The sequence below is a fragment of the Anopheles funestus genome, chromosome 2RL (genome assembly GCF_943734845.2).
Source record: "Anopheles funestus chromosome 2RL, idAnoFuneDA-416_04, whole genome shotgun sequence".
NCBI classification, from domain to species: domain Eukaryota; kingdom Metazoa; phylum Arthropoda; class Insecta; order Diptera; family Culicidae; genus Anopheles; species Anopheles funestus.
The window spans coordinates 10752672-10780000 of record NC_064598.1 but is presented as its reverse complement, the minus strand read 5'-3'; the positions used below and the strand labels follow the sequence as shown (position 1 = coordinate 10780000).

General features: G+C 39.8%; 2 protein-coding genes across 5 annotated transcripts in view; both read right to left on the bottom strand.

Moving 5' to 3' along the window:
- The window catches only part of LOC125765928 (nucleolar protein 58), a 135725-nt gene that overhangs the window by 91135 nt on the left and 17261 nt on the right, over positions 1–27329 (bottom strand). The gene's annotated exons all lie outside the window — the stretch shown is intronic.
- The window catches only part of LOC125765956 (inhibitory POU protein), a 44188-nt gene that overhangs the window by 7741 nt on the left and 9118 nt on the right, over positions 1–27329 (bottom strand). For all 4 annotated transcript variants that reach the window (XM_049431513.1, XM_049431515.1, XM_049431516.1 and 1 more), the window contains exons 2-4: positions 23521–23998; positions 21122–21178; positions 14545–14712 (exon numbers count right to left, since the gene is read on the bottom strand). In XM_049431513.1, coding sequence (XP_049287470.1) covers positions 14545–14712; positions 21122–21178; positions 23521–23646 — 351 coding nt within the window. In that variant the 5' untranslated portion in view covers positions 23647–23998. The remainder of the gene's footprint in view (positions 1–14544; positions 14713–21121; positions 21179–23520; positions 23999–27329) is intronic.

The window sequence follows — 27329 nt, the reverse complement described above, 5'->3', positions numbered from 1 at the left end:
TTTTTTTTGCAAAATTTCCCAAAAAAATCGTAAGGGGTTAGCCTTATGAAATTTTCGAGTTGAAATTTTTTTTAAAATTTTTTTCTTATATTTTATTCTTTTTTTTCATTTAAAGCATTATTTGAGTGAAAAGAAACTCATTGCAACCCATTGGCATTGAAATAAAACAATTTAATTTTTTTTGCAAAATTTCCCAAAAAAATCGTAAGGGGTTAGCCTTATGAAATTTTCGAGTTGAATTTTTTTTAAAAATTTTTTCTGATTTTTTATTCTTTTTTTAATTTAAAGCACTATTGAAGTGAAAAGAAACTTATTGCAACAAATTCCCATCCAAATATATCACATTTAAATTTTTTGCTACATTGCTCGAAAATGAGGAAAATTTTACATTTTCTCAAACAGGGTAAGGAACTTGGTTCCTCGAATAACTTCTGGCACAGACATCTGAGGGCATGGCTGTCCAAGAAGAAAATGTAGCCATTGGTGCCATCTATCGACCACAGGTTAAAGATTGGCGATCCGTTGGATACCGACCGAGTTATAGGCAAAATTTGGAGCAAAAATGGGGAAAATTTTACATTTTCTCAAACAGGGTAAGGAACTTGGTTCCTCGAATAACTTCTGGCACAGACGTCTGAGGGCATGGCTGTCCAAGAAGAAAATCTAGCCATTGGTGCCATCTATCGACCACAGGTTAAAGATTGGCGATTCGTTGGATACCAACCGAGTTATAGGCAAAATTTGGTGCAAAAATGAGGAAAATTTTAATTTTTTTTTTAATTTTTTGATTTTTTTATTATTTTTCATTCTTTTTTTTATTTCAAGCATTATTTGAGTGAAAAGAAACTCATTGCAACCCATTGGCATTAAAATAAAACAATTTAATTTTTTTTGCAAAATTTCCCAAAAAAATCGTAAGGGGTAAGCCTTATGAAATTTTCGAGTTGAAATTTTTTTTTAAATTTTTTTCCGATTTTTTATTCTTTTTTTAATTTAAAGCACTATTGAAGTGAAAAGAAACTTATTGCAACAAATTCCCATCCAAATATATCACATTTAAATTTTTTGCTACATTGCTCGAAAATGAGGAAAATTTTACATTTTCTCAAACAGGGTAAGGAACTTGGTTCCTCGAATAACTTCTGGCACAAACATCTGAGGGCATGGCCGTCCAAGAAGAAAATGTAGCCATTGGTGCCATCTATCGACCACAGGTTAAAGATTGGCGATCCGTTGGATACCGACCGAGTTATAGGCAAAATTTGGAGCAAAAATGAGGAAAATTTTACATTTTCTCAAACAGGGTAAGGAACTTGGTTCCTCGAATAACTTCTGGCACAGACATCTGAGGGCATGGCCGTCCAAGAAGAAAATCTAGCCATTGGTGCCATCTATCGACCACAGGTTAAAGATTGGCGATCCGTTGGATACCGACCGAGTTATAGGCAAAAGTTGGTGCAAAAATGAGGAAAATTTTACATTTTCTCAAACAGGGTAAGGAACTTGGTTCCTCGAATAACTTCTGGCGCAGACGTTTGAGGGCAGTGCCGTCCAAGAAGAAAATGTAGCCATTGGTGCCATCTATCGACCACAGGTTAAAGATTGGCGATCCGTTGGATACCGACCGAGTTATAGGCAAAATTTGGAGCAAAACTGAGGAAAATTTTACATTTTCTCAAACAGGGTAAGGAACTTGGTTCCTCGAATAACTTCTGGTACAGACGTCTGAGGGCATGGTTGTCCAAGAAGAAAATCTAGCCATTGGTGGCATCTATCAACCACTGGTTAAAGATTGGCGATTCGTTGGATACCAACCGAGTTATAGGCAAAATTTGGAGCAAAAATGAGGAAAATTTTACATTTTCTCAAACAGGGTAAGAAACTTGGTTCCTCGAATAACTTCTGGCACAGACATCTGAGAGCATGGCTGTCCAAGAAGAAAATGTAGCCATTGGTGCCATCTATCGACCACAGGTTAAAGATTGGCGATCCGTTGGATACCGACCGAGTTATAGGCAAAATTTGGAGCAAAAATGAGGAAAATTTTACATTTTCTCAAACAGGGTAAGGAACTTGGTTCCTCGAATAACTTCTGGCACAGACGTCTGAGGGCATGGCTGTCCAAGAAGAAAATCTAGCCATTGGTGCCATCTATCGACCACAGGTTAAAGATTGGCGATTCGTTGGATACCAACCGAGTTATAGGCAAAATTTGGTGCAAAAATGAGGAAAATTTTCATTTTTTTTAAATTTTATTTTTTTATTATTTTTCATTCTTTTTTTATTTCAAGCATTATTTGAGTGAAAAGAAACTCATTGCAACCCATTGGCATTAAAATAAAACAATTTTTTTTTTTTGCAAAATTTCCCAAAAAAATCGTAAGGGGTTAGCCTTATGAAATTTTCGAGTTGAAATTTTTTTTTTAAATTTTTTCTGATTTTTCATTCTTTTTTTAATTTAAAGCACTATTGAAGTGAAAAGAAACTTATTGCAACAAATTCCCATCCAAATATATCACATTTAAATTTTTTGCTACGTTGCTCGAAAATGAGGAAAATTTTACATTTTCTCAAACAGGGTAAGGAACATGGTTCCTCGAATAACTTCTGGCACAGACATCTGAGGGCATGGCTGTCCAAGAAGAAAATCTAGCCATTGGTGCCATCTATCGACCACTGGTTAAAGATTGTCGATTCGTTGGATACCAACCGAGTTATAGGCAAAATTTGGTGCAAAAATGAGGAAAATTTTGAATTTTTTTTTTTAATTTTTTGATTTTTTTATTATTTTTCATTCTTTTTTTTATTTCAAGCATTATTTGAGTGAAAAGAAACTCATTGCAACCCATTGGCATTAAAATAAAACAATTTAATTTTTTTTGCAAAATTTCCCAAAAAAATCGTAAGGGGTAAGCCTTATGAAATTTTCGAGTTGAATTTTTTTTTTTAAATTTTTTTCTAATATTTTATTCTTTTTTTTCATTTAAAGCATTATTTGAGTGAAAAGAAACTCATTGCAACCCATTGGCATTAAAATAAAACAATTTAATTTTTTTTGCAAAATTTCCCAAAATAATCGTAAGGGGTTAGCCTTATGAAATTTTCGAGTTGAAATTTTTTTTAAAATTTTTTTCTAATATTTTATTCTTTTTTTTCATTTAAAGCATTATTTGAGTGAAAAGAAACTCATTGCAACCCATTGGCATTAAAATAAAACAATTTAATTTTTTTTGCAAAATTTCCCAAAAAAATCGTAAGGGGTAAGCCTTATGAAATTTTCGAGTTGAAATTTTTTTTTAAATTTTTTTCCGATTTTTTATTCTTTTTTTTCATTTAAAGCATTATTTGAGTGAAAAGAAACTCATTGCAACCCATTGGCATTGAAATAAAACGGTAAGGGGTAAGCCTTATGAAATTTTCGAGTTGAATTTTTTTTTTTAAATTTTTTTCTAATATTTTATTCTTTTTTTTCATTTAAAGCATTATTTGAGTGAAAAGAAACTCATTGCAACCCATTGGCATTAAAATAAAACAATTTAATTTTTTTTGCAAAATTTCCCAAAATAATCGTAAGGGGTTAGCCTTATGAAATTTTCGAGTTGAAATTTTTTTTAAAATTTTTTTCTAATATTTTATTCTTTTTTTTCATTTAAAGCATTATTTGAGTGAAAAGAAACTCATTGCAACCCATTGGCATTAAAATAAAACAATTTAATTTTTTTTGCAAAATTTCCCAAAAAAATCGTAAGGGGTTAGCCTTATGAAATTTTCGAGTTGAAATTTTTTTTAAATTTTTTTTCCGATTTTTTATTCTTTTTTTAATTTAAAGCACTATTGAAGTGAAAAGAAACTTATTGCAACAAATTCCCATCCAAATATATCACATTTAAATTTTTTGCTACATTGCTCAAAAATGAGGAAAATTTTACATTTTCTCAAACAGGGTAAGGAACTTGGTTCCTCGAATAACTTCTGGCACAAACATCTGAGGGCATGGCCGTCCAAGAAGAAAATGTAGCCATTGGTGCCATCTATCGACCACAGGTTAAAGATTGGCGATCCGTTGGATACCGACCGAGTTATAGGCAAAATTTGGAGCAAAAATGAGGAAAATTTTCATTTTTTTTTTAATTTTTTGATTTTTTTATTAAATTCCAGTCTTTTTTTTAAAGCATTATTTGAGTGAATAGAAACCTATTTCAACCAATTCGCATTAAAATAAATCAATTTATAAAATTTTGCAAAAATACTCAAAAAAACCTAAGGCTACAGCCTTAGGAAATTTTCAAATTTGTAGACCTTTTTTATTATTTTTTATTCTTTTTCTTATTTAAAGCACTATTGAAGTGAAAAGAAGCTTATTTTAACAAATTCGCATTAAATTACATCAACGTTATAACCACAACCGACGAAAGAAAATATGAAAAGTATTACAATTTTCTAAGACATGCATATTGAACTCTACAAGTGCCCCTTTAGCATCGGGGCCCCCCGTGGCCGCTTAGTTTGCGTAGTGGATGATCCGCCTCCGAGTAGGGTAATAAAAATCCTAAAAATATTGTACACATGTATTCCGATTCAACTCATTTTTGTTTCAACTCAACTCATGACGTTTCAACATGACGTCCGAAATGAGTCGCTAAACAAGCTGACTCCTAATAACGACTCATTCACTCTGAGTTGACACACTAAAAAGAGTTGTTATTCTTATCTCTGCTACAAACAAATCTTTAGAATACCACTTTATGTCAGTTCAAGGCGAAAGTCAAGAAGTTTTGCATAATCAAATATCTAAAATTAAATATCACACCTCTTTAAATCATACCAACAAGCGAAAAAAAAACCTAATCAACCCCAAAAACTCCCCTCCCTTGAATCCGTTAGTTAATCGGTCAATCATCATCGCTCGTTGTCCTCTTGCTGCTTAACCATGCTGCTTAGTTATCGTTTCCATCCGGTTTGCTTAATGAATTGCTTTGTAAATTAATTACACTCATCATATGGCTGCCGTTCAGCAAGCATGCTCATTTGTCAAATCCAGCATCACCACCCTTACACATTGTCGAGTGCTGAAAACTGGCAAACCAAGAAAAGTGGCACCCGACCCACAAAAAAGCCCTTGAAACTGCTCTAAACCTGATGAGCCTCATTAATCTGGCACGGTGTAATTATTAATCTGTCATAGTTGAACTTCAACAACTTTCTCCAACCAAATTTCGTGACGTGCCGACCCAAAACCTGCTTGCATCTTGCGTAGCAAAGAAGATTAATCACTTTTGTTGCCGACTATTTGTTGCACGCGCAACAGGACTTACAGGCAGAAGAAACCTGTTGTTGTTTTGCATTAATTCCTTCACACCGGTCCTTGACCGTACCCGCATTGGAATGCGCTTTGCACAAGCTCATTTTCACCTGCTGCTGAAACGCACGGACACCCGGCAAAAGACGACCAGAATCCGAACCTAATTGAAATAAATGTATCCTTTACGAGGGGGCGATAATTCGATCCATAAATTACAATTACAACAGCGGACACAAACACAGCCACACAGCTGAAGGTAAATAGAAACAAATGCATACCTTGAGAGTAAATTTTCGTCCTGATTCATTTGCCCGGGCGAAACGTTCGCTGCAATGGGGACCTGTCTTTGATGTTGTTCTTCCTACTGCTTGAAGTTTATTTTTGCTACAGCGATTGTTTTTATTTTCTCTCGCATTTGCACGACCCTTCCCCCCTTCAAGGCAACAGAAAAACACAAGAAGTCACCCTCCATTGTCTCGTTAGTGATAAAATACTCCTACGGCGACCGGCAAGTACGAAACGGAATACGCACACAAATCCCTCAGTAGTTTGATTGTTGTTCAGCGAACCGTTGCGGCTCACCACCAGTTGCCGTGAACGTAAAACCACATTACACCACCTTACAGTTTTGTGTTCGGTGGGTTTAGCGAAGGCGAAGATCTCTAGCAGAAACAGAACAGAAAATTGCCCACAATCGGGTGCGAGGGTTCGTTCTTTTGGCTGGGAACTTCATTTTACGAAAAACGAAAGGTGAATATCCATGAATCTTTCTCTTCCTTGTAAGTCAGGTGAGTGCGTGAAGAAAACGCATCTACGCTGACAAGTCTTACATTGCCTGGGGGAAAGGGTCGTCTTCTGGAGTGGATGTCTTGCACAACGTTTTGGCAGGATATATCACACCAGCAACAAATGGCTGTTTGGCATTGTTTGGAAGTTTCATTTCGGAAACATTTATCCATCCCCGAGTCCTTAATACTGCCAACCAAACTTCCCTGGATACCGGTGCTGCAGTAAAATTGCAGCCATCTCCACATCAACAAAGCGCAACTACCTGCTAGTGAACACTGAAGTACAGGAGGAACTTGAGAAGTAGTAGCCAAAAAAAAGGGCCAACATAAATTGTTGCCGAAGAAATCGAGAAACGAGATCGCTGACCGTAATCCGACCAGTTTTACGATACTTAAGATGGTCTAATAAAATGCCTCCCGTCCTAACAAGAACCCATTCCCATTCCTTTCCAGGGAATTCCGGAATCGATAGAAAGAGGCATGAAGTCACTGAGATGGTTTTACATCTTTATTGAAAACGGAACCTACTGGCAGTGTCGAACGGCTTCTTTGACCCTTTCGAAACATGGCGTCAACGTTTTTTTTTTGTAGAGAGTCGCCAGAAGAATCGTTAGAAGATTCCTTTCGAAATCTAAAGCAATTCTCCACGATGGAGTGAAGAAAAAAAACCATTTGCAGAAACTTGTTACTGTTGGATCTTGCTTTACTTCATGTTTCGTTTGTTTTTTGTTTGTTTGTAAATATATATTTTCGTACCTATAAAAGCAATTGAGTTCTCCCCCGAGTGCATAATCTTCCATGTACGATGGGTATGTTTTTTCCTCTTCCTTGAACGGATCGGAACGTACACCACAGCCAGGTTCGTTCGCTTATGTGACGACCAGAAGGTGTACTATTACGATTCTTGTTTTGACTGGCAACTCTGCCTTTATGTCTTTTGTCTTGTTTCTATTTCCATCGTTGATTTTTTTTCGAGTCACAATCGTTTGTTGTTTCCTATGACTCAAACAAAACAGATAACACTTTCTCGTTTTCCCTTTTCACGGTCTGTTTCGCACACAGGTCACAGCCCAGGACAATGCTTTCAAACCCCTCCGTATGATGATCCTCTTTTAGATGGGTTTATTTCCCGAAGGGTTTTGAGATACGGTAATTCTCCTGCCTCGCTCCTATGCTACACTCCGCACAGCTCGTATCAACAATTAGATAAAGCATAAGTGCGAGGGGTGAGATGAAGGGCCGATGGATGTACCAAACAGCACAAAAAGCGCATCTGTCCGTAACGCACGCGAAGTGTCAGCGAAGGCAAAGTAGTGCAAAGTGCACAGATTGATACACAGGGAAGACAAGATCATGGAAATCCTATTAGCGAACGCATCATCAAGTGCTTACAGATCGGCCTACACTGATGTAGGGAAACGGTGGTCTGTGAGGTTACCCAAGGGCGGAGAACAATAAATCTGGCCTAATGTTGTGTTGTGTCAGTTCCCGATTGAAACATATCTTGCGATACCGATCTACAATCGTATCAAAAATCACTTTGAACCACGGCTTATATAGTTCGTGTCAGATAAATGTGTTTTTATGAGATATTGTTTATTCCTCTTTTACTTTAAGCTACTAATGTTGGGCGAACCTACCTCAGCCGCATAAATCTGAGTGAATCTTTTGAGCGAATGAATAGCTCTGAATTTCTCTTAGGAAGATTTATGAATCTTTCTAATCTTTGGAGAATTCGGAGAGACATACGACGTTAGTTGCCTGCCCCGTGAAAAGTTTGAGACCTTGAAGCGTTAGCCAAATACAGTGGATTAATAAAGGAAGGCTCTGGAAGCTGAATTCCTCTATTGTACCACCAATGTGCCTCACAGAGAGAAGAAGAGCTTCAAAGGATCAAGATTTACTGAAGATCTGTGAATCTCTATAGAATTATGAACCTCTAAAGATTGATCTCAACTGAATCGCTCTTTACCAATGAAGGTTAGCAGTACTTAGGATATTTATCAGGTAATTCTTATTTCAAGTTTTATTGCATAAACTGAAAACTAAAAATGTATAAAGCCATGAATCTTCTGAGGTCTGGGGTCCTTTTAGGTCGTTCACATGGACAGAGAAGGCGTGGTAGCCCCAAACTGAGATGAAGCGGCGTTGATGGCTCTATCAGAAAGGTCAGGAAGACGACATTAGCAGTTTACCTTCTTCAAGCTTCCATAAGATTCTTAAAAGATTTATTGTATCTACCACTTCTCGATCCGGAGGATGATCATTCAAGCACCTCGAAACTCCTCAATAGTCAAAATGTATTAATAAATATGACACATTCCTATCCACATTAAAGCACTATTAGAAGAAACATAAATCAGCAAGGCAAATTGTGTTAAGTAATTTAATTAACTGCTGTTCAGCTTTCAACAATTAACCCAACATTAAAACACGATGAATGGTCTACAATGAAAAAAAGGCCAAAAAACAACAAACCCAAAAATGGAAAACATCGCTTTTTTGTGTTTGCTTTTCGTTACAGTTTTCATCACCAATTCTACAATTGTCCATTCGAAACCGGGCGTTATGATATTTTCATTAAATGGATATTTCTTCCGCCCTGAAAAATATATTCCTACCAAGGAACACGCTGTTTAGGGAGGGAGCGAGTGAGCCTTTTTTTTCGGGCATTTCTTCTTTTTACTTACTTTATCTGTGTGTATACCCACTTGTCGTCACGCCGTAAGCAACAACAGCATCATCAACCGTAGTCACCCGGTCACCCTCGGTTCTGGTTCAGGATGTTGAGTTTTTTTTTCGCGCCTCCATTTGTATGTTTCGCTTTTTTTTCGCTTTTGGAAACTCATTCTCGTTTTGATTCTGTTTCAATTTATTTTATACTACGGCTACCTTTTTTATCATTTCATTTCTCTCATTCTGTTTGTGTGTGTGTGTGCGTTTTTCCTCTTTTCACCAATGACCAAAAAATATAAAACAGATAAAACGGCATTGAATCGAAAATGGAACGAGATGCCATTGAACGGAATGGCCTAACATGAACACGGTGCCACGACGATGAACATGGCTCGGAATGGCCATTTCCGGGCGGCGGCATCATTCCGGACCATGATACCGAATGGATGATAACCCGCAGCATAGAGCAAATAGAAATCCGGCCCCATAAACCAGGGGGGAGGAGACGAACAATGCTAGAGACACAATATATGCACGGACGTGTATTGTGCGTCCGAGAAGTTTTGGAGTAGCGAAAAGGGGAGAGAAGGTGCTGGTTAGAGGGAGAGAGGGGGATAGAAGGGGGAGCCAAACAAGGGACTTGGGTGGGGTACGACGCGCAGACGCACACCGGACCAATCATCCCGTCGAGTTCCCGTTCGATGTCGGCAGGGCTGCTGCTTCCGGTATGCTAAAAGGCTTTCCAAGGGCTTCCCTTCAGCACACCGTCTGCCATAAACTCGCCCCGTTAGAGCGGCCAACCGGATGGAATGACGGGTTGTTTCGACCCGTTTTCGATTAGTTTCCGGCCGGAGATGTTTTCGCGCACAAGCACAATACGGAATCGGACCAATAGAATAGATTTATTCAAATGATCCTGCCTACTGGCGGAACGCGAAACATGGCAACTTGGTGACGGCGAGAAACGTACTGCCATAATGGAAGCCTCTTTCCCATGCATGAAATGCTTCGCAACTCGCCACTTGCCATGCACCATCATCTCTTCACCTTTTGGTATCGATTTATTTACGCACCAACAGGGACAGGACGCACACGTTCTGGTGAATTGTTATTATGTATTGTTCATTTGAGGTTCATTTGAGCCATACCTGGCCATAGGTTTTCAACCAAACTAACAACCGCAAACAATTTCATCATCCAATCCAACTATCCAACCGTCGTCAACATTGTCCATCCATCGTTGGACACTCACGCAATATGTAATGGTAACGGTTTGATCCTCATCTTTTAAAATCTCCATGCTAACGCATCATTGTTTCTTCATCAAAGTTTTCAACCAAACCAATCCCGGTTCGGTGCAACCCATTGCCAGGGAAATGGCAACCTTTCGAAGAAGGATAACAGCAACAACGCTGCGCGATATCAGAAGTAGGAGAAGCGTCGCCACTTAATTTGTTTCATCTTTTCCACCGTCGGGCTTCACTGACTGTTGATGTTGATATCGATTTTCTGAATCCCCCCTCTTTTCCCGGCTTGTTTCAGCCCCTTACTCACCCCGCGGCATGGCTGGTACCGTACGTTCTAAACGTCGTCGACGGTGCCTTCGTCGTTCATTACTTATTTATGAAGGCTTATGCTTTTCGACAACTCCTGAGGTTGCGAAGAGTACAGCCGAGCAACATTAGTATGATCCAGCCTCGTGTGCTCCTGTCTGGGACCGGGGATGAGATTTGGTTTGCTGCTAAACAAGGTTCACCACCACCTGTCGGGTGCCACCCAGGTTCCATGTCCCGGACTATTCTTGGCTTTGTGGTTGCGTTTTGTAAAGCTTTGCCAATGTTGTTGCCCCGAGGGTTCATCTTACAAGACGCATTGATTAGTGCGTGTGCGTTTGTTGGTTGGATGAGGTGCATGATGTGGTGAAGGATTTATGAAGGCTTTGTTAGATATAAACAATGACTAAAAGTATAAACAGTAAGGCAACGCAAACAATTATTCCGCTCCTGGGATATATGCTTCCGACATCAGCTTGTTACAGATGGGTAACAAAATTATATAAAAGGAAGAGAAGGTCTCCATGGTTGGATATAAATAGTGACAAAACGCATGGATTGACTTCCGACTTCAGGTAATAATGAAAAACTTTGACTCACGGAGTCGAAAAGAAAAAGGAAATTTGATTTTGTTTTTATTTAGCTAAGCGAATAATTATTATCCAAGGTTTCAAATTTAAAAATAATTAATCCGAGATCCAAATCCAAATTTCAACTCTATTCTTCTCCAGATAATAAAAGTAGAAATTATGCTTCGTTTCACTTTTCTTAAAAGTAGGAAAACGATTCTTAGCTTTCAGTGAATCGATAATTAAAAACTATATGCTGGGCATGCCATTAGATTGATACCGGACGACCAAGCACGAGAAGTCGCTTTAGATTGTTTATACAGACAGAGAAATAGTACAATATTAGATGAAGTAATCAGATTCATCAAACGATTAGTAAATGCAGACTCTCAACTTAGCGAAATCTAAACTCGTGCAGTAATCCAATAACTACTTCAAAATGGTTTCAAGCAACTAAAGTGCTCACAACAATGAACCTTAATTTCACTATTCATTGCCCAAAACGACAAGTTATTTTTGGCCAATCACATGCTCAATTTGCTTCCTCCCTCAATAAATTCGATAATAAAAAAAGAAATAAAAACAACTATAAAACAATTTGCAACGACGGCGCGACAACACTAACCGTGAAATTTGTGTGAGCGTTGTATGCAATCGGTGGGCAGGCGTGGTGACCGTGCGGACAACCACAAATACGAACTACCGCAAGTGCGAACAACGCGGTAGTAGACATCCCGATGCCGTTGTCATGTAAAGTGCAATTTAGGTTTGTTTCTCATTACTGTAATTGATTTTGTTTGTGATCAATTACAACCGGGGAGGAAGGACTGCGGAAGCCGACAATCGACAGCAGGTAGCATGAGAGGAGCCTTGGTCCTTGTTACTCCTCACCCTTGCATTTAAAGGGACGTTTAACGAAGCCTAAAGTAAACCTCCGTCAGTCTACCCGATAATCATAAATATCAATTGAAACAAAATATCTTTACACTCCGCTCCGGGAGTGTGGCGTGCGGTGTGAGTGGAGTGGGTCACGTGTCGCACACGTGGCAACCGTGCGGATAAGGCCACGGGAGAATTGAGATGTCGTAACGCGAATTTGTCGCGTCACCATCGAACATGGTGACGCACACACAACACCCTCTCCCAGACAAACACTCATTCGAGCGAGCGACGGGCAAAGCAATTCGGAAGCAAACAATCACCGGACGAAAGACAAGAGCCACCAATGGCTGTCGGAACATGTCGGAACCTACCCGCTTCCCAATCACGGTGTGCGCGAGAAAACTGCCACGATAACTCCGCCGAACACATCCTGCCCGGTTCTTGAAGAACCTTCAGAGATTCGCTCAGTAGCTGCGCTTGTTTGAACGTCCGCACACGCCATCCATACGCTTATGATAAGCGGGAGCACATTTGTAAACTGTTTTATCAACAGCAAAACCTCCATTGTTGCCGTTATATTATGCATTGAATGGGTCCTTTGGGGGAACCAACAGAACGGCCACCCCCCACCCCACCCGCGAGTCCAACTTCTCGACGGGTTCCCCCGAAATCCCCGAAGGTAATAATGGGTAAGTTTGTTTCTTTTTATTTTATTGTTGGTTGTGTTATTCCGTTTTCTTTGCGACCAAGATGCGGACCGAGGGAATTTGTGAATAGGTCGTATCCCTTGTTTTCCCTGCTCATTGTTGGGGGCCATCAAATGGGTGTTTGCGTACGGGGATGAAGAGACTTCGGGATCTCTCGGAACTCTCTGGGCAACTATTGGGCAATTGAAGGTAGGTAATTGTAATAAAAGTGAAACGGATGGAAATATACAAGTGCCAGAGACAAAGAATACCTTGGCAGGGTGAAAACCTTATCACGCTTGCCAACTCCCTTTGTCCTTCATGGCGTGCCCGTGTGTGTACGTTTTTTACCAATATTTAACACATTTGTTTTTTTTGGTTCATTCCTCTTTTCTTTTTTTTAGTTAATTTCCCTTCCGTCGTTCATGTCTCATTTGCGTACGGGCTTAAAACCCAACCTGCTCCCAACCAAGGGAAGGTTACTGCGCGGGAAAATAAAAACCCATATACACTTGTTGTGCTTAGCAAAAAAGAGCCCTTCCAGAGGGGTTCAATCGTTGCCACTTGTGCCACGTTTGGGCAAGAAACGTGCCACGTCAATCGTGGCAAATTAGAATGGGAAACGCACAATTTCCTTCCAGCGTTTTTCCACCACCATCTCCTCCATCTGCAGCGTGTGCGTGTGTGGAGTGGGTGGTTATGGCCCAGGGCAAAAATCACATTTGTTACACCACCACCAGTTCGTTACGGTGGTTAGCAAAAGGCCAAAACAACGCAACCAAGCGAAGGATGATCCAGGGGCGTAACGTAAATGGGGGTTTCGCTGGTAGCGGAACCGAATCGCCGGGAGGAAATTGAAAATTATTTTAATCCACCCAAAAACGATGAAAAGGCCCAATGACGCCTAGCGGGTGGCTGCCTTCCGCATCGACGACGATCCGGTAAAGCGACGCTACACCAAGATTACGATTGGTTTGATTGTTTAAATTTCAATCTTACAACAACAGTTTCACGACCAGTGTTGGCAGCTGGTTGGCGAGGAAACGTGTGCCCGACCGAACCCGAACCACACCACCCGGTGCGTTTATTGTTTTCATGCCGCAGGGTACGTGTAATGGGATAATTATAAAACGGTGCACACTTTAACGGTACGCTCCTGTCGCTGCCGATTTGTTGCGCTGAACGATTTGAACGCTACGATTACGATCGTAGCTATCATCTTCTGGTCGATTGCAAGTTTCTAATCGTTTGTAATTATTGTGAAAGATTTGTAATAATCCGGCGCTTATGTCGCACGGCTGATAATAGATGTTATTCGATCGCTTAAATTGCTAACTGGTTCTGTTTAAGTGGAGAATAACATTACATTCTAATGATGGTCTTGATGTATTTTAAATACATGATTTGGAGTTTTTATTTGTTTGTTCCTTAGCAGAGAGACGACAAAATATCATTTTAGACTCTCAGTCATAGAGACGGATCTACGGAAATCTTTAGTAAAATACGAAAGATTTCATTCGACATCAGAAGGGAGATCCGAGTACTCCTTCTTACCCTGTTTATTGAGCGATTCGCTTGGCCCAAACGTTTGGCCATATAAAATGCGGCTACTACAGTAGATAACCTTTTTATTTGTAGGATAATAGCCAGCCCATACTAATATTAACTGTTATAAAGTTGCGCCAAATGGATTTATTCAAGAGTCTTTTAACAATTGCTCTTTAAAATTCATCCGAACGTCATTTTTATGAGCGTTATAAAGTACTTAATTAATTACTTTGTTGTTACAATTTTTACATTGAAAAAATATCCATCACTTGCTTCTACAATGTTTTAATTAACACTTAATTAACACTTAACTAAAGAACACGTGTTCCGTCAACTCATGGAGACGCCTGGTGCTTTGTACCGATTTTTTCAAACCGGCATTTATGGCATGTTTTTACACATTTTTCTTTGTGGTACAATAAGTTAATAATTATTTTTCACTACAATATTCTAAGCAAATGATTGAAAATCATAGAAGCGCAAAATTTGAATCAATATTTAAACGCATCACGCCCGTTTTCCAATGTTTCTTTCACCTACCTGTAGAGGCCTCTGTGGAGGTGCTCCCATCCCGTGATGGTACATGACGTCATGCTTTAGCTGCGTTGCCATCTGTGGATGATTGTTCTGATGCTTGCCAATATCGACGGCGGCAAGCGCTTCCGCTCTGCTTAAAATTCCATCGTTCAAACCAGAAAATATGTCTCCCTGTAACGAAAACGATCAAACGAAAACCGACGCATGAACGACTGTGGTGCGTAACAGCGCAAAAGTGTTAGATCCATCTGCATAATGTATGTGTTTCAGGGTTCCACTTTCCCGAACCCGGGTTTTTCGGGTCCCAAAACCCATGGTTCCATCCCAAAACATCCTAAGCGAGAAACAAAACGATATTTTCTACACAATTAAAAATCTACATGCCTTGTTGCTATGCCATCAAGTGGACGATAAATTTTCATTCCTGTGTAACGTGTCCGTTTTCACGAACCAAAAACCCGTAACCGACCATCTGACCATCAAATTTCATGCTGACGCCTTTCTAATTAACGTCAACAGTCCCAGAGGAAACATTTTTCCGGCAGCAAAATCAAAGGGTTAATTGTCACTTTTCGGTTCGGTGTAGCTGATGATGATGAGGATGATGATGATGACGACGATCCGCTTCCGATGATGCCGGCATTAGGGCAATCCAGCAAAGGCTTCAAATGCCCTTGCGCAAACGCAGGAATCGAATCAGCCGGTCGGCTGGCGTAGCGGGAGAGGAAAGCTTATTAGTTATCTTGTAATAATTTTACCACCAGATTGCCAGCTGTCTTTCGTTGAACCTGTCGGTTCATCGTTTCGGAATGGGAAGTCGAGATGGGATGGGTACGAGTACTCAAAACCTGTCACATTTCGATTTTAAAATCAACGTGAGGGATTTAACCCTCGCTTTCGTTCCTTGTTTCCATTTGAAGGGTATAGTTTATAGTCCCCTTCGAGTAGATGACCAGATTGAGGGATGTTTTACAGGGTGCAGGTACACGGTATTTTTGAACTACGGTAGTTTAGCCACAAGTCCATTCGCCATACGTTGATGGTGCTAAAATTTTAATGATTTTAAACAATTGCGAAATATCGTACCACGGGATGATGGTGGGTTTATTAGATGGACATAAAAATTCACTGTTATTGTACATACTAATTAGATATGTTTAAGGGGAAGTGTAGATTATTTGAGTAAACATTAACCTCCTGTTGGGAAATTTTGCAAACAAATCTTTGCCGCGATTTGTCATAATTGTGTTGTTATGTAAATTTGATCGAAAAAAACTTTCGCACGAAAAGCGACGAACCCTTGAAATGGAAAATTTTAAAATAAAAAACATTATTTTTTCAAACTTCACAACATTAAAAGAATTACGTATATTCTACTAAATTTTATCATTTTTGGTTATTTCTACCGTTTAGCTAGTAGGTATCCTCAATATTTTGATTTGAAAAATACAAATATTTTATTAATGATAATAAATGACTAAGATGCAAACTAAAACGAAAGGGATGTATGGTTGATTTTAAACAACATAAAACAATAAATCGAAATATCCATACATGTGTTTTAGATTAAAACAAAATAAACATATAATAAAATTAAAAACAAATCTGCTTCCCATCTTCACCATTGTCAAATCTTAACAAACCAATAAAGCAAAATATGAACCAAATCTCCAATAAAACTTCATCCGGTTATCCAGCCTATTTCTTACGACTGACTAACCAGATAACTGGATTTAAGGAAGCTCAACCAACTCTGCTTGAGCCAATTTGTCATTTCTTAAGGCACTTGAAACGAACTCAATAACGGCAGTGTGGAAGAAAATCCACCTTTCGACCGCGTGCAATCAAACCTCAATCAAACCCAACCCAAAGAACCAATATCCCACCATCGGTTTAATGTTGCGCTCGATACATGGTTTTCTTCTCCTGGGGACACCACCAAGAACCTCACCCCAAAAAAAATCGAAGACGGTGCACGAAACATGTATTGGCATTAGCAATGGTAATCCTAATTTAACGGAAAACTTTCACCGAAGCAAGGTTGTGGGGAAAGGTTTATCGTACGAATCATTTGATCCAATTTGGACGAGTAGCAATATCCCACTTGTAATTTTCGTAAACCACCTCGGTGCCGATGGAAAAGCCAGGTGCGTACGGCGATGGTGGCCAAAAAGGGATCCCTCAACAGACCCACACGCACACACACTCACAAAGCAGATGTTTGATTTTTGATAGATGAATGATGAAGGTTTTCTGGTGGAGGTTTCGGGAAAGGTGAATGAAAGTGGAACAGAATGCCGCGTTTCGTTAATGCCAACCTGTCGAATCGATTCCAGGTCGGTCTTGTGATGGAGGGCTTCTTGCCACCGCCTCGTCCAGCAACGAAAGCCACGTGACCGGATGTTATTTGTGGTTTTTTTGTTGCTGTTCCTGTTGTCCCTTACCGTTTTGTAGTTGAAACCAGCGTGTCCACTCGAGCTGAAAGCCCCGAAACAATAACGCAAAGTACATGGTTGCGATAGAATTATGTTTGAACTGCAACATATGCCACCGCTTTAGGACGGTTTTTACTTCCTTTTTCCGCCTTCAGCCTTGCTTTGCGTGTACCGAAAAAAATGTTTCTACCCTTTTGTTTGTGTGCAGTGTACTTTAAGTGATCCCCGCTACCGAAGGAGTTGAGGTTTTTTTTATGTTACTTATTATCGATAATTTCCTCCCGGTAAAACGTTTATGTAGCAAGATCGATATCAGCAGACGGAAGGCGTTGAGTGCCCATTGGCTCATGGTAGCTTTCCAGCCCAACCGTTGACGAATTATCCGTGGATAGGAAATGAAACATTTTGCTACCATGATTTACGTGGGCAATTATTGTGTACATACACTTCACTTCCCGTCTTGTGTTTCCCCGTAAACTTGAAGGAAACAATTCGAAAAGGTCTCTATTGTACCACGAAGCACCGTCCTTTTGATGTGAACCAAGATTTGCTTCTCGTTAGCAAACAGGTAAAAAAAAACAGGTCGGACAAAAACATTCACCCCGCGGCGCTTAAGAAAGTACGGTACGCAACGGTAAAACACATCGACATTCATCGTGCGAAGTGCTACATAAATTTGTTAATTATCATACAAAAGCACTTGATGTCAAGAATCTCTCACCCCGTTCGTTACGGCCATCTACGGGGCACGGGGAATGCCACCTCATGTTGTTTCCCTTTCTCATTCACCCTTTTTCCCCCCGGAAGTCTGGACAAAATATATCGAAACCCTCGGCACATTTACGGTGCCAAAGCGAAGGCAACTTGCCACAACGGGCGGGAAAAAGCGAGAAATCATCATCGAGCTCAAAAGACACAGAGGGAAATAAAATCCCTCCCGAAACCGAAGAAAACTCGGGGGGTTGCCCATCGATGAACAACCCTCTCGAAGGACAACCATTTCGGTGGAATTTAGGGAGCGTGTACGAGTACCCCGTTTTCGGATGCGGAGTGAAAGGAGAAGGAATGGTATCAAGCGGACGGTAACGAAAAAGGACGAAGAGAAAAAAAGGGTCCGTGTCGTTAACACGGCTCTTAGGGCTGGCGTATATACGTCGCATTGTGTAGGGTATGGTGCAACAGCGGGCCCATCAGGCCCGCTCTATATCATGGTTTATTTTCCGCAGTGAGTTTATTTTATTTTTATTGAAGGACTTCAACCAACAGTAACAGGTGTATTTATAGGTTTATGAAACTGGAAGGGAAAATTGCAGCTTTTGATGGTGGTCGTTCCCTTTCCGTTCCCACCCTTCTCCAGATTCTCGTCCATTCCTATTTCCCATTTGCTCACCGATTCATCAAAAAGCCGGGCACGATGGTGGTGGAAAATGGTATTTACACTTGCTGCCGCTCTCACACACGGGGCACGGAAACGTTTGAGGTAACGACGAGGAAAAAAAACCCCTTCGTGTACTATTATTTGCTAGTGAAACATATTTTCGTCCCTTATTATTTCAACATTGATTTGCTAGCGACCCGGTTACGGTGTCTAACCGGGGAACTGCACCGAGTGGTTGCAATTTCTCTAAATCGTTGTCAAAATTTCTGCGTCATCAAGTACGCACCAATATCCGGTGGTGCAGAAGAGGCCTGAAGAGAGCTGCACACCCCCGGTGCAGGGCCGAATTGTTTCAAAAGTGTGCGGTGCATCGAAGTGAGGCGAGCGTATAATTTGGATAATTGAAACATGTGCCAACCGGATGGAAAACTGGACCGGTGTGGGTTTGCGTAAGTTCCCGGGAAATAGAGAATACCTTCATCATGGAATGGAACCCTTTTGTTGGGCAGTCGTTGGAGTTGGAACATTGTCCCTGCCATTTCTCCTCTTGGATTGACCTAACCTCTTGTGATAGAAAAAACCCCGAAAATACATCATGATACACGTTAAATAAAAATACAACCATAGCTCTTTGCCCCAAATGTATGAGGGAACACCACCTTTCCACCGTGGTGGAAGGTGAAACATACGAATGACATGTTGGTCAGTTTGGTCAGACATTTATTGTTTTTACCACCTGTCACAAATGAAAATATTTTTCTGCCCAGAGGCCGCAATAACCTTCTTGGGCTCATGCACGGTACGGTGCTCGATTGTTTGGTACGAAGTTTGATAACTGCATCATATATCATCTGTGTTTGAAGCTAAATGTGTTCCAGGAACTGATGTAATAACATTAAACAATGTCAATAGACACTCGGCCACGGTTTGCCACGTGTCATTGTCATTGCGTTTGTCACCGTTGCTCCAAACAACTGTCCAAAAAAACATGGATGAAAGGACACGAAAGCTTGACCATGACCAGCAGCTACGATGACAGGTGGTAGGTACTAACAGGAAGCGTAAGTTTTCTCACACCACCGGAAGAATAGGACGTTAGGATCAATCTGTCAACTCATTGTTTTTATTTTCGTTTGCCATTGTCAACACCTGTCAGACGAGTAGAGTCCGCTAATGTACTCGCTAATGTACTTTCATGAATGGTTCGTATTGATCTTAGTACATAGGGGTCTAAAAACGGTTGTACTAACTGGAAGTTATTAGAACTTTTCGATCAAATTTATTTCATTTTTCATTTTCCTTAAATTTGATGAAATTATAGAGAGATGAATTTGTAAATATGTTAAAACCAATGTTAAGAAGACTTTTACCAAACGTCATAAACGATGTACTATTACTATTTAACATATGATTAAAATGTCAGTTATACTTTTTAAAACAAATGTCATGATTATTCTTACGATGTTTGGCACTTTACTACGAGAAGATTTCCTTATCCATTTCACGATTGATGCGTTAACAAATCGTTGCCAATTTACGACAGCGCTTATTATAGATAATTCTAATTTTTCGAAATAAAATATATTAATTTTTAATCAGCATTTAAGCTTCCTTATCTTTTCCACAAACGTTTTTCGAACGTTCGAACTGCAACTATCAGTACGGAAGTGTACTGTTGCAATCCAGCACGTTTGGGCAACATTCAGTGGATGGAAACCGGGATAAGAAACCTTTGCGATATTTCCCAGCCATATGTCATGTGTGTCATGAGAGGGAAAAAGAAAACACCGGAAAGAACTTAACGTTATCCTACTCGATAAATGTCAACTCTCGGCCCGGTGACAGTCGGCAACGACATTCTCGATCAAACGACACTTAAAACATTACAGTAATCAATAAGGAAAGCGATAAGGCTGCAAAAAGTTAGCTCGAGCAAGATGGAAAAGACCAGAAAAGACAAAATAAAAAAACTCCAACCATATCAACTGTCGAAAGGAAAGCCCGGTACGTCCTTGCTTCTGCAGTTTCCATCGACTTTCCACATATACCGGAGACGACCAAACGCCATACGATGGTAGTGTTGGTGTGTATGTGTGTGCCATTTTGTGTTGGATCGGTCCGTGTCCGATCGATACTGACGCTCCCTGACAAGCCGGAAGCAGTGAAGCTCGGGATGAAACCAGGAACGGGACTGGGACCAGTAAACTTTGCTTCCCGAAGCGAAAAGAGCAAACGCAGACCAAGTTCGAACAAGTTTGTTATTTTTTTGTTGTGTAAATTTTTAGGCCTGCAGGGTATATTTTTTCCACCCATTCACCTCGATTCTCAAGCGAGTGAACGGAGCCTGTCTAAGTTTTGAGCAGAGCGTTGGGGAGTAAAAAACAAAAACAAAACCTCAACATTTTCAAGGGCTGTTACTTCACATACAGTGTGGCATGTGTGATGCTTTTTGGGAAAGCATTTTAGGAAATGCCCCAAAAGAGTGCGGAAATGTAGTGTAAAAAGTGTTTTGGTGGGGTTTTTCCATTTTTACAACTCGTTGAAGTTAACGACGAAGGAAAACTAGTAGCACTTTGGAAGAAAAACAAATGTAAGAAAAAACTTGACAGTTTTGTTGGTTTACTTTAACTTCCACTAACTGTGTTTGGCGGAAGTCGTAAACGGTTAGTTATTTTCCGTTTGTCCATCTCCAAGTGGACAACTGGGTTCATGTTTCAGTTACTGGGAGATATAGAAAATGGTGTCAATTTAAAGCGAATATACTTACATTATGCCTAGGTGACCAGGAATTACACATCAGCGATGCATCCTCCAGAAATCGACTCTGAAAATTGAAAATGTAACAGAAATATCAAAATTAGAATGCTTAAACATAAGTTAGAAGATTTTTTAAATGTGATATTTAAAAAATACTAAAGCAAGACCAGAATAGGCTCTTTCAGTTTCTTGCTTGTTGTCTCACAAGTCTTTTATTTTGAGCGACTTTTTTAATGGCCTTTTTGCGTTTATTTTCTCTAGGACATAGACACAGTTAAGAGTACGTTAAGAAAAATAATTCTTTAGAAAAAATAAGACTTTACTTTTATGTAATCCTGCCTTCTTTTCATAGATATGATTGCAATCAAAGTAAATATTTATTTTCATATTTTCTAAATTAGTTTCATACATTTAATCAACTTGCAGTATTGTTGTGATCGTATATTCAATCATATATTTTATTTCTTTTCCATAACATTATATAATTGAATTATACGGTCTTTTTTATCTCCCCGACCCGCGTTATATGCGTATTAAAACAGGGCCATAGATTTGCATGACCTACGGGATCCGAACTTTGTGGGACCTTTACTTGATCACGTTTCGGGATCGGCAGTTGTCAGAATCACCTAATAAAAATGTCCATTGCTTCGTAATTATTTCACTGTCCGCTGACAAATGGTGAACGGTCAAACACATATTCTGCCTTTATTCTGCCTTAACAGCATTTGAACCCGATACAGTACAGCTACTATCTGGCGTTGTAGTACACGTGAGAAACCCACGGGCCACGTAACGGCCATCAAAACACCGGACCGCAAAAATTAAAGCCAAGAATATCAATTTAGTGGGACAATAAATCGGACCACCAGCTCCGGAACCGAAACCCAAACACTGAAAACGAACAATGAAAGTTTACGGGGTTTCATTGCGGGAAACGCAAAAATCGAAACATATCATTCCAGCAGTCGCAGCTTGATGGAGGAAACGTGTCTTCCTGAGCGACCCAACGTTTGTATGGATTTTGTCTTCGTTTTTTTCGAATTCCGCAGCATTAGTGAAGAACTTTTAAAGGCGAAAAGCAATAACAGTTTGTTTTTGTTATGCTTACTTAATTTAATTAGGAAGCTTCTTTAAATTGAGAATTGTATAACTCCAAGATTATGAGATAGTTGGTCTTGAGATTTGGGATTTAAAATTGGCTTAACATGTGGCAACTAAAAGTCGAACAGATGTAAAGATGATTTTTGTTTAGACGTTTTGCACGTAAAAATAGGAATCTTTTCTAAGTTTATTTGAGGTTTTTCCATCTTTTCATTATCTAACATACAGCAGAAAGAATCGTTCGCACCAACATGTGCGAAAAGACGAAGATTGACGGCTGAACGCAGTGTGAGACACTGATTAATTTTGTTAATTTTGCTAATGAAGCGAGAAGAGCCATTTACGGGGCAGACCAATTCCCGCACTAATTGTGGCCACATAGGTGCGCCTTCCTGTACCGGCCTGCACCCCATCACGGTACAGATGATATTTATCTCACTTTTACCCTACACATCGCCGCCATCTTTCCACGGCAATTGTGGCGCATAGGCAACCCCGTTTGGTCCGTGCCATTGGTTATTCATTGCTATTTCATCGCCAAAATAGGGCAATCCGGCCATATGTCCATCCATGATGGAGGTGCTTTCCTTGTCCCACATCACCACCACCACCTCAGCCCTTAGCCCCACTAATCCTTAGCTCCATCCGGGGTGGCAACAATCGACCATCATTATCATCAACGCGAAACATCCTAGCGGTGTGGTCAGGCCCGGCAGAGGACGTGCTTGGGGACATCACACTCTTAGGCAATTGCACTTAGAGCGACACGCTTACGTAAGGTTTGGCGTACGGCTGGACAAACGGAATGTGGCGCGAATGGGTCTGGCCGGGCGGAACCAAATAGCTTATGAAAATTTGATTTTACGCTTGAACAGACGTGAACTGGGCAGGAAGTAGTGATCCATTTCCTGAGACCAAGCGTGCTGGAAAATAACAAATTGCTGCACTTGAGAAAATTTCACCAATCAACCAACACATTCCATGCGGTGATAATCATTTGCTGCTGGTGCTGAGTGGCTAGTAGGTTTATGTGTGTTTATTGTTACTTAACTAATTATAATATTCTTCTTTTAATTAGTTCTAGGTCGACCTAAAGTAGCGATTTTCATTGGATAACATTAAAACAAACAGCGCCTCATAATCTCATCCCAGCAACAATTAATTTGTTTAAAAAAATTTTTGAAGCGTTTCCCTACTTTTGTGTATTTCTTATTTAATATTATTTTATAAAGTAATTTAAAATTGCAAATTGATTAAATAGAACAATCTTAGATTAAACAAAAACCGAATATAAACTAAACTTACCGATGGGTTCGCCATACACCGTCGCATCTGTTCGGGCCCCCTGTAGGTGGGGCTGTATCGACCGGGAAAGCAGCTGGGAGTACTCATTTTCATTTTATCGGCTGACGGATAAACGGGCATACTCATGCCGGTAAATTCGTCCTCCAGCTTTAACGCCTTGGAGGCGTCTAAAGGCGTCGGTGAGTAAATCTTGACGTCGTTTGTAATGCACTGTGGACACGGCACGAAAGCGGATGTGAAGTATCGGTACGCGTTTCGTACACTCCTGTCCCTTACGGCAAGTGCGAGGAACAGAACACTTTCCTCGGCTTGCCGCACAGTTTTGTTGTTATCGTTTTTTTTTTTTGTTTTTTTCCCTTATTTTCACTGTAAATTACGACACACAACGAGTTTGAATAAGTTTCGCTTGATTTAAATGCACTTTGAACACTACACGACCACACGTTTCACTTCCTCATTTATTGCTTTCAAACAGGATCTATAAATGGGAAAGTAAATTAAAAAAAAAATAGCATTAATACAATTTTAATAGGGAAGAGAAGAAAAACGTATTTGAAAGATTATAGTTCATGTGATGAAACTTAAATTATACACAAATTTGCAATTCCAAATAAACCAGATTAAATGCTGGAAAAGGAAATTAAAGAGTTGTTAATAAACTGCGGCTCAAAAGTGAAAAAGGAAGAATTGAAAGTGGAAAACACTTAATTGAATCGAAACAATTCACCAATGCAACCTGATTGTAGTAAGTTAATTATGATTTTGTGTTGGTTTTTTTTTGTACAACTCATCGATAGGATAATTTAGTGCCACCAATAATAACCATACATATAAGTGAGACAATTAAATGGTATGAGTTCGTTTCCACATCGAACAGAGTGAATCGAAGGACAGTTTCAACCTTGTTGAGGTTAGCACACAACTTGCACCATGTGAACAGTGCAAAATTCAATAACGTTGCACATTGCTACAGCAGAAAAACATATCTGTCTGATTGCACTTTTATGCAGTTTCGCGTACAAAGCAGATCGCTGTTTTTTCCCCGAGTTAAATATTCGCCTCACGCAAACATGGTACACCGATCGCGCTAAAATACACGCAACGAAAACCTCTTCTCTTACGGTTCACAGTACACAGCTTGTTGTTCCTTCCTTTTTATCTCTCAAATTTCCCAATCACTATGTGTAAAAGTTTCGCGTACAGGATGGCACTAAACACAACCAAGTGGCACAGTGGCAGAAGAAACCGTTTCGATACAATCGCCATAACATCACAGCCCACACCACACCACGACAACCGCTCGTGGCTTACGCTTAGATTTGTGGCCATTTGCTTTTGTTCTTGTTTTTGCTTCATCTATCGGTTGCTTTCGCACTCAACAACAACAACGCCAAACAGATTAATTATTGATGCATTTGATTAGGGGTCATGATTATATTAACCATGCTGGTGGTCATTTTCGGTTGAACCAGTTACCAACGCCTGCTGTAAACAACATCCACACCAAGTAGTAATAGTAGTAGTAGTAGTAGACACTACTCTTCCACCAACAACAAAGCTTTGTATGATGATGATGTGATTGTGTGTGAGTATTTTTATGTGACTCTTCTAGTTGTATCGGTAAAGTTTGCTTACAATTTAGTTTGTCCTTAGTTTCTTGATGTTTGTACAAAATTCGTTCCCTTTGTTAAGGGTGGAAAAGCTTTAAGCCCAGCGCCGTACAACTTACGGTCAAAACAAACGCTCACTGAACGGATGGAGACGCCTAATCAAACTTTTCGACACTTTAGACAGCATGAAAAGGAAATTAGTCGCTAATGGGGAGCGATTTCGATGGTGATAATGCGCCAACCAGCACAGATTGGTAGATAGAGATTTCTTATTTTTGGAGTACCATTATCGATTGTTTGGGAAATTGGACAGATTTAAGGCGAAAACAAAGGGAAGAATTGTGTAACATTGTATAAATTGGTGTATATTAATGATCAAATCCTCATCATGCGGTAGATCTTGGATCTCCTCGCGTACGTTTTAATTTGCTTCAAAATCGCGTCAAATGGCAATTGATTGTGGAACAACAATTCTTAGTCACCCTTTGCAGGTCTTCTCAGGTCAGGATTGCAAAACTTTGGGGTTCACCTTCCAAGCCAATCTACATCCTGACATACGTTAATACTGTATTCATTTTTGTATTAAGACTCTTTAAGGTGGAAGACACCTATGAGAGGATTAAAAATTCGATGGAAAACCTTGGAGATTGAGAATTGACGCGATTAAGGACGCAAATACTAAAATGGTAGTAACCCCACCTCCTATTAACACATCCTGGTCTACACAGAACAGGAAATGGTTCATCGGATGATGAACAGATAGGTGATCGCGCTTTTGAAGTAGTCTAAAAGTCGGCACCGACAACAACGTTGGTCTGGCACTCATTTTACTATACTAATTCATACACTTCTGAGACATAGGCCTTGTCCAAAACAGACTCTTAGCCATTCTTAGCCATGTCTGTGAAAATCTCTTGCCCACTATCAACTCATGTACGCAGTGTGATGATTTCTCGATTTTATAAAAATAAACACGCCAGTCTACAGTAGGTTGATAATGTAATTAGAATGACACCGGACAACAAGGCCCGTAAGCTCTTTTTAAGCTTTTCAAATGAATAGTGGAGGTTCTAATTAAGATGGAGTTGATGGACCATGATGTGTCCCAGCCTTCCTAACGGCGTACGCATCTCTTGCAACACCAACTAAAAAATCATCTCGTATCATCTTTCTGGTAGCAACAATTCTATAGTCAGAATAGTAAAAAATATAATTCGTCTTTTATACGTTTAGTGCATCACTTTATTGAAAGTCTGAAATATTCAAAAAGAGTTTTTTAACATGAAATGTCTATTTTTTATCATTCCGATTGAATCGTATCACTTTTAACCTGGGTTATACTATTTCTACCAAATTCGAGCGGAAACAAATCCAGATTCGACCTTTTCAACATCATCCCCAATTCCTCAGATACAGCATGAATCGTATGAATTTTAAAGCACCACTTCCGTTGGAAGAACTGCAACAAAGAGCCCAACGTGCAATGTGTGATACTTTCACAGCACCGAGCTCTGGACGTAGAAAGCCCCCGGAGCACAGATGCGTATCGCGTATTGTTTGGTCGATTCCTGTGCTGTGTATATTTTATATCAGCACCACACGTTATCCCCATCGATAAGTCTCGACAAAATGTTTCGTCGTCCAAAATGTTAGAACTCGAAAAAACACAAACGAATCTAACCAAACCGATAAGGTTGGTGCTGATGAAGGTATCGGTTCAAATTTGCCAAAAACAGTTGACCAAAACCGCGAAGATGAAACGGAATTCCGCTGATGAAAGGACTGGGTGCGTAATGTTTCATGTCGTACCGTTTTGATACAAAAGTCTGGTAGGTTCAGCTGTGTGTATGAAGTGCATATGCACCTAACACTACTTGCATGTGCAACTCACGTGCATAATCAATCATGCGCGAGCGGCGAAGACCACTGAGCATGTTTTAGAATGAATTCGTATTGTCTCTTTGTTGATGATATTTGATGCAATGTTCACTGGCAGCAGCATCTATACAAATTCCCATCTGGAGATCTAACATACAAAATTTAATGTTAAAGTCTACTTTTCTGCAAGCTCAAAAATACACGAAACTGATCAAGACTCCGATTTGCTACAGAAAGAAAGAAACAATTTTATTCCTATAGTCTTTACTATAGTCGCAATAAATTTCTCTTTTCTATTATCAATCTTAGCTCCATATTCGC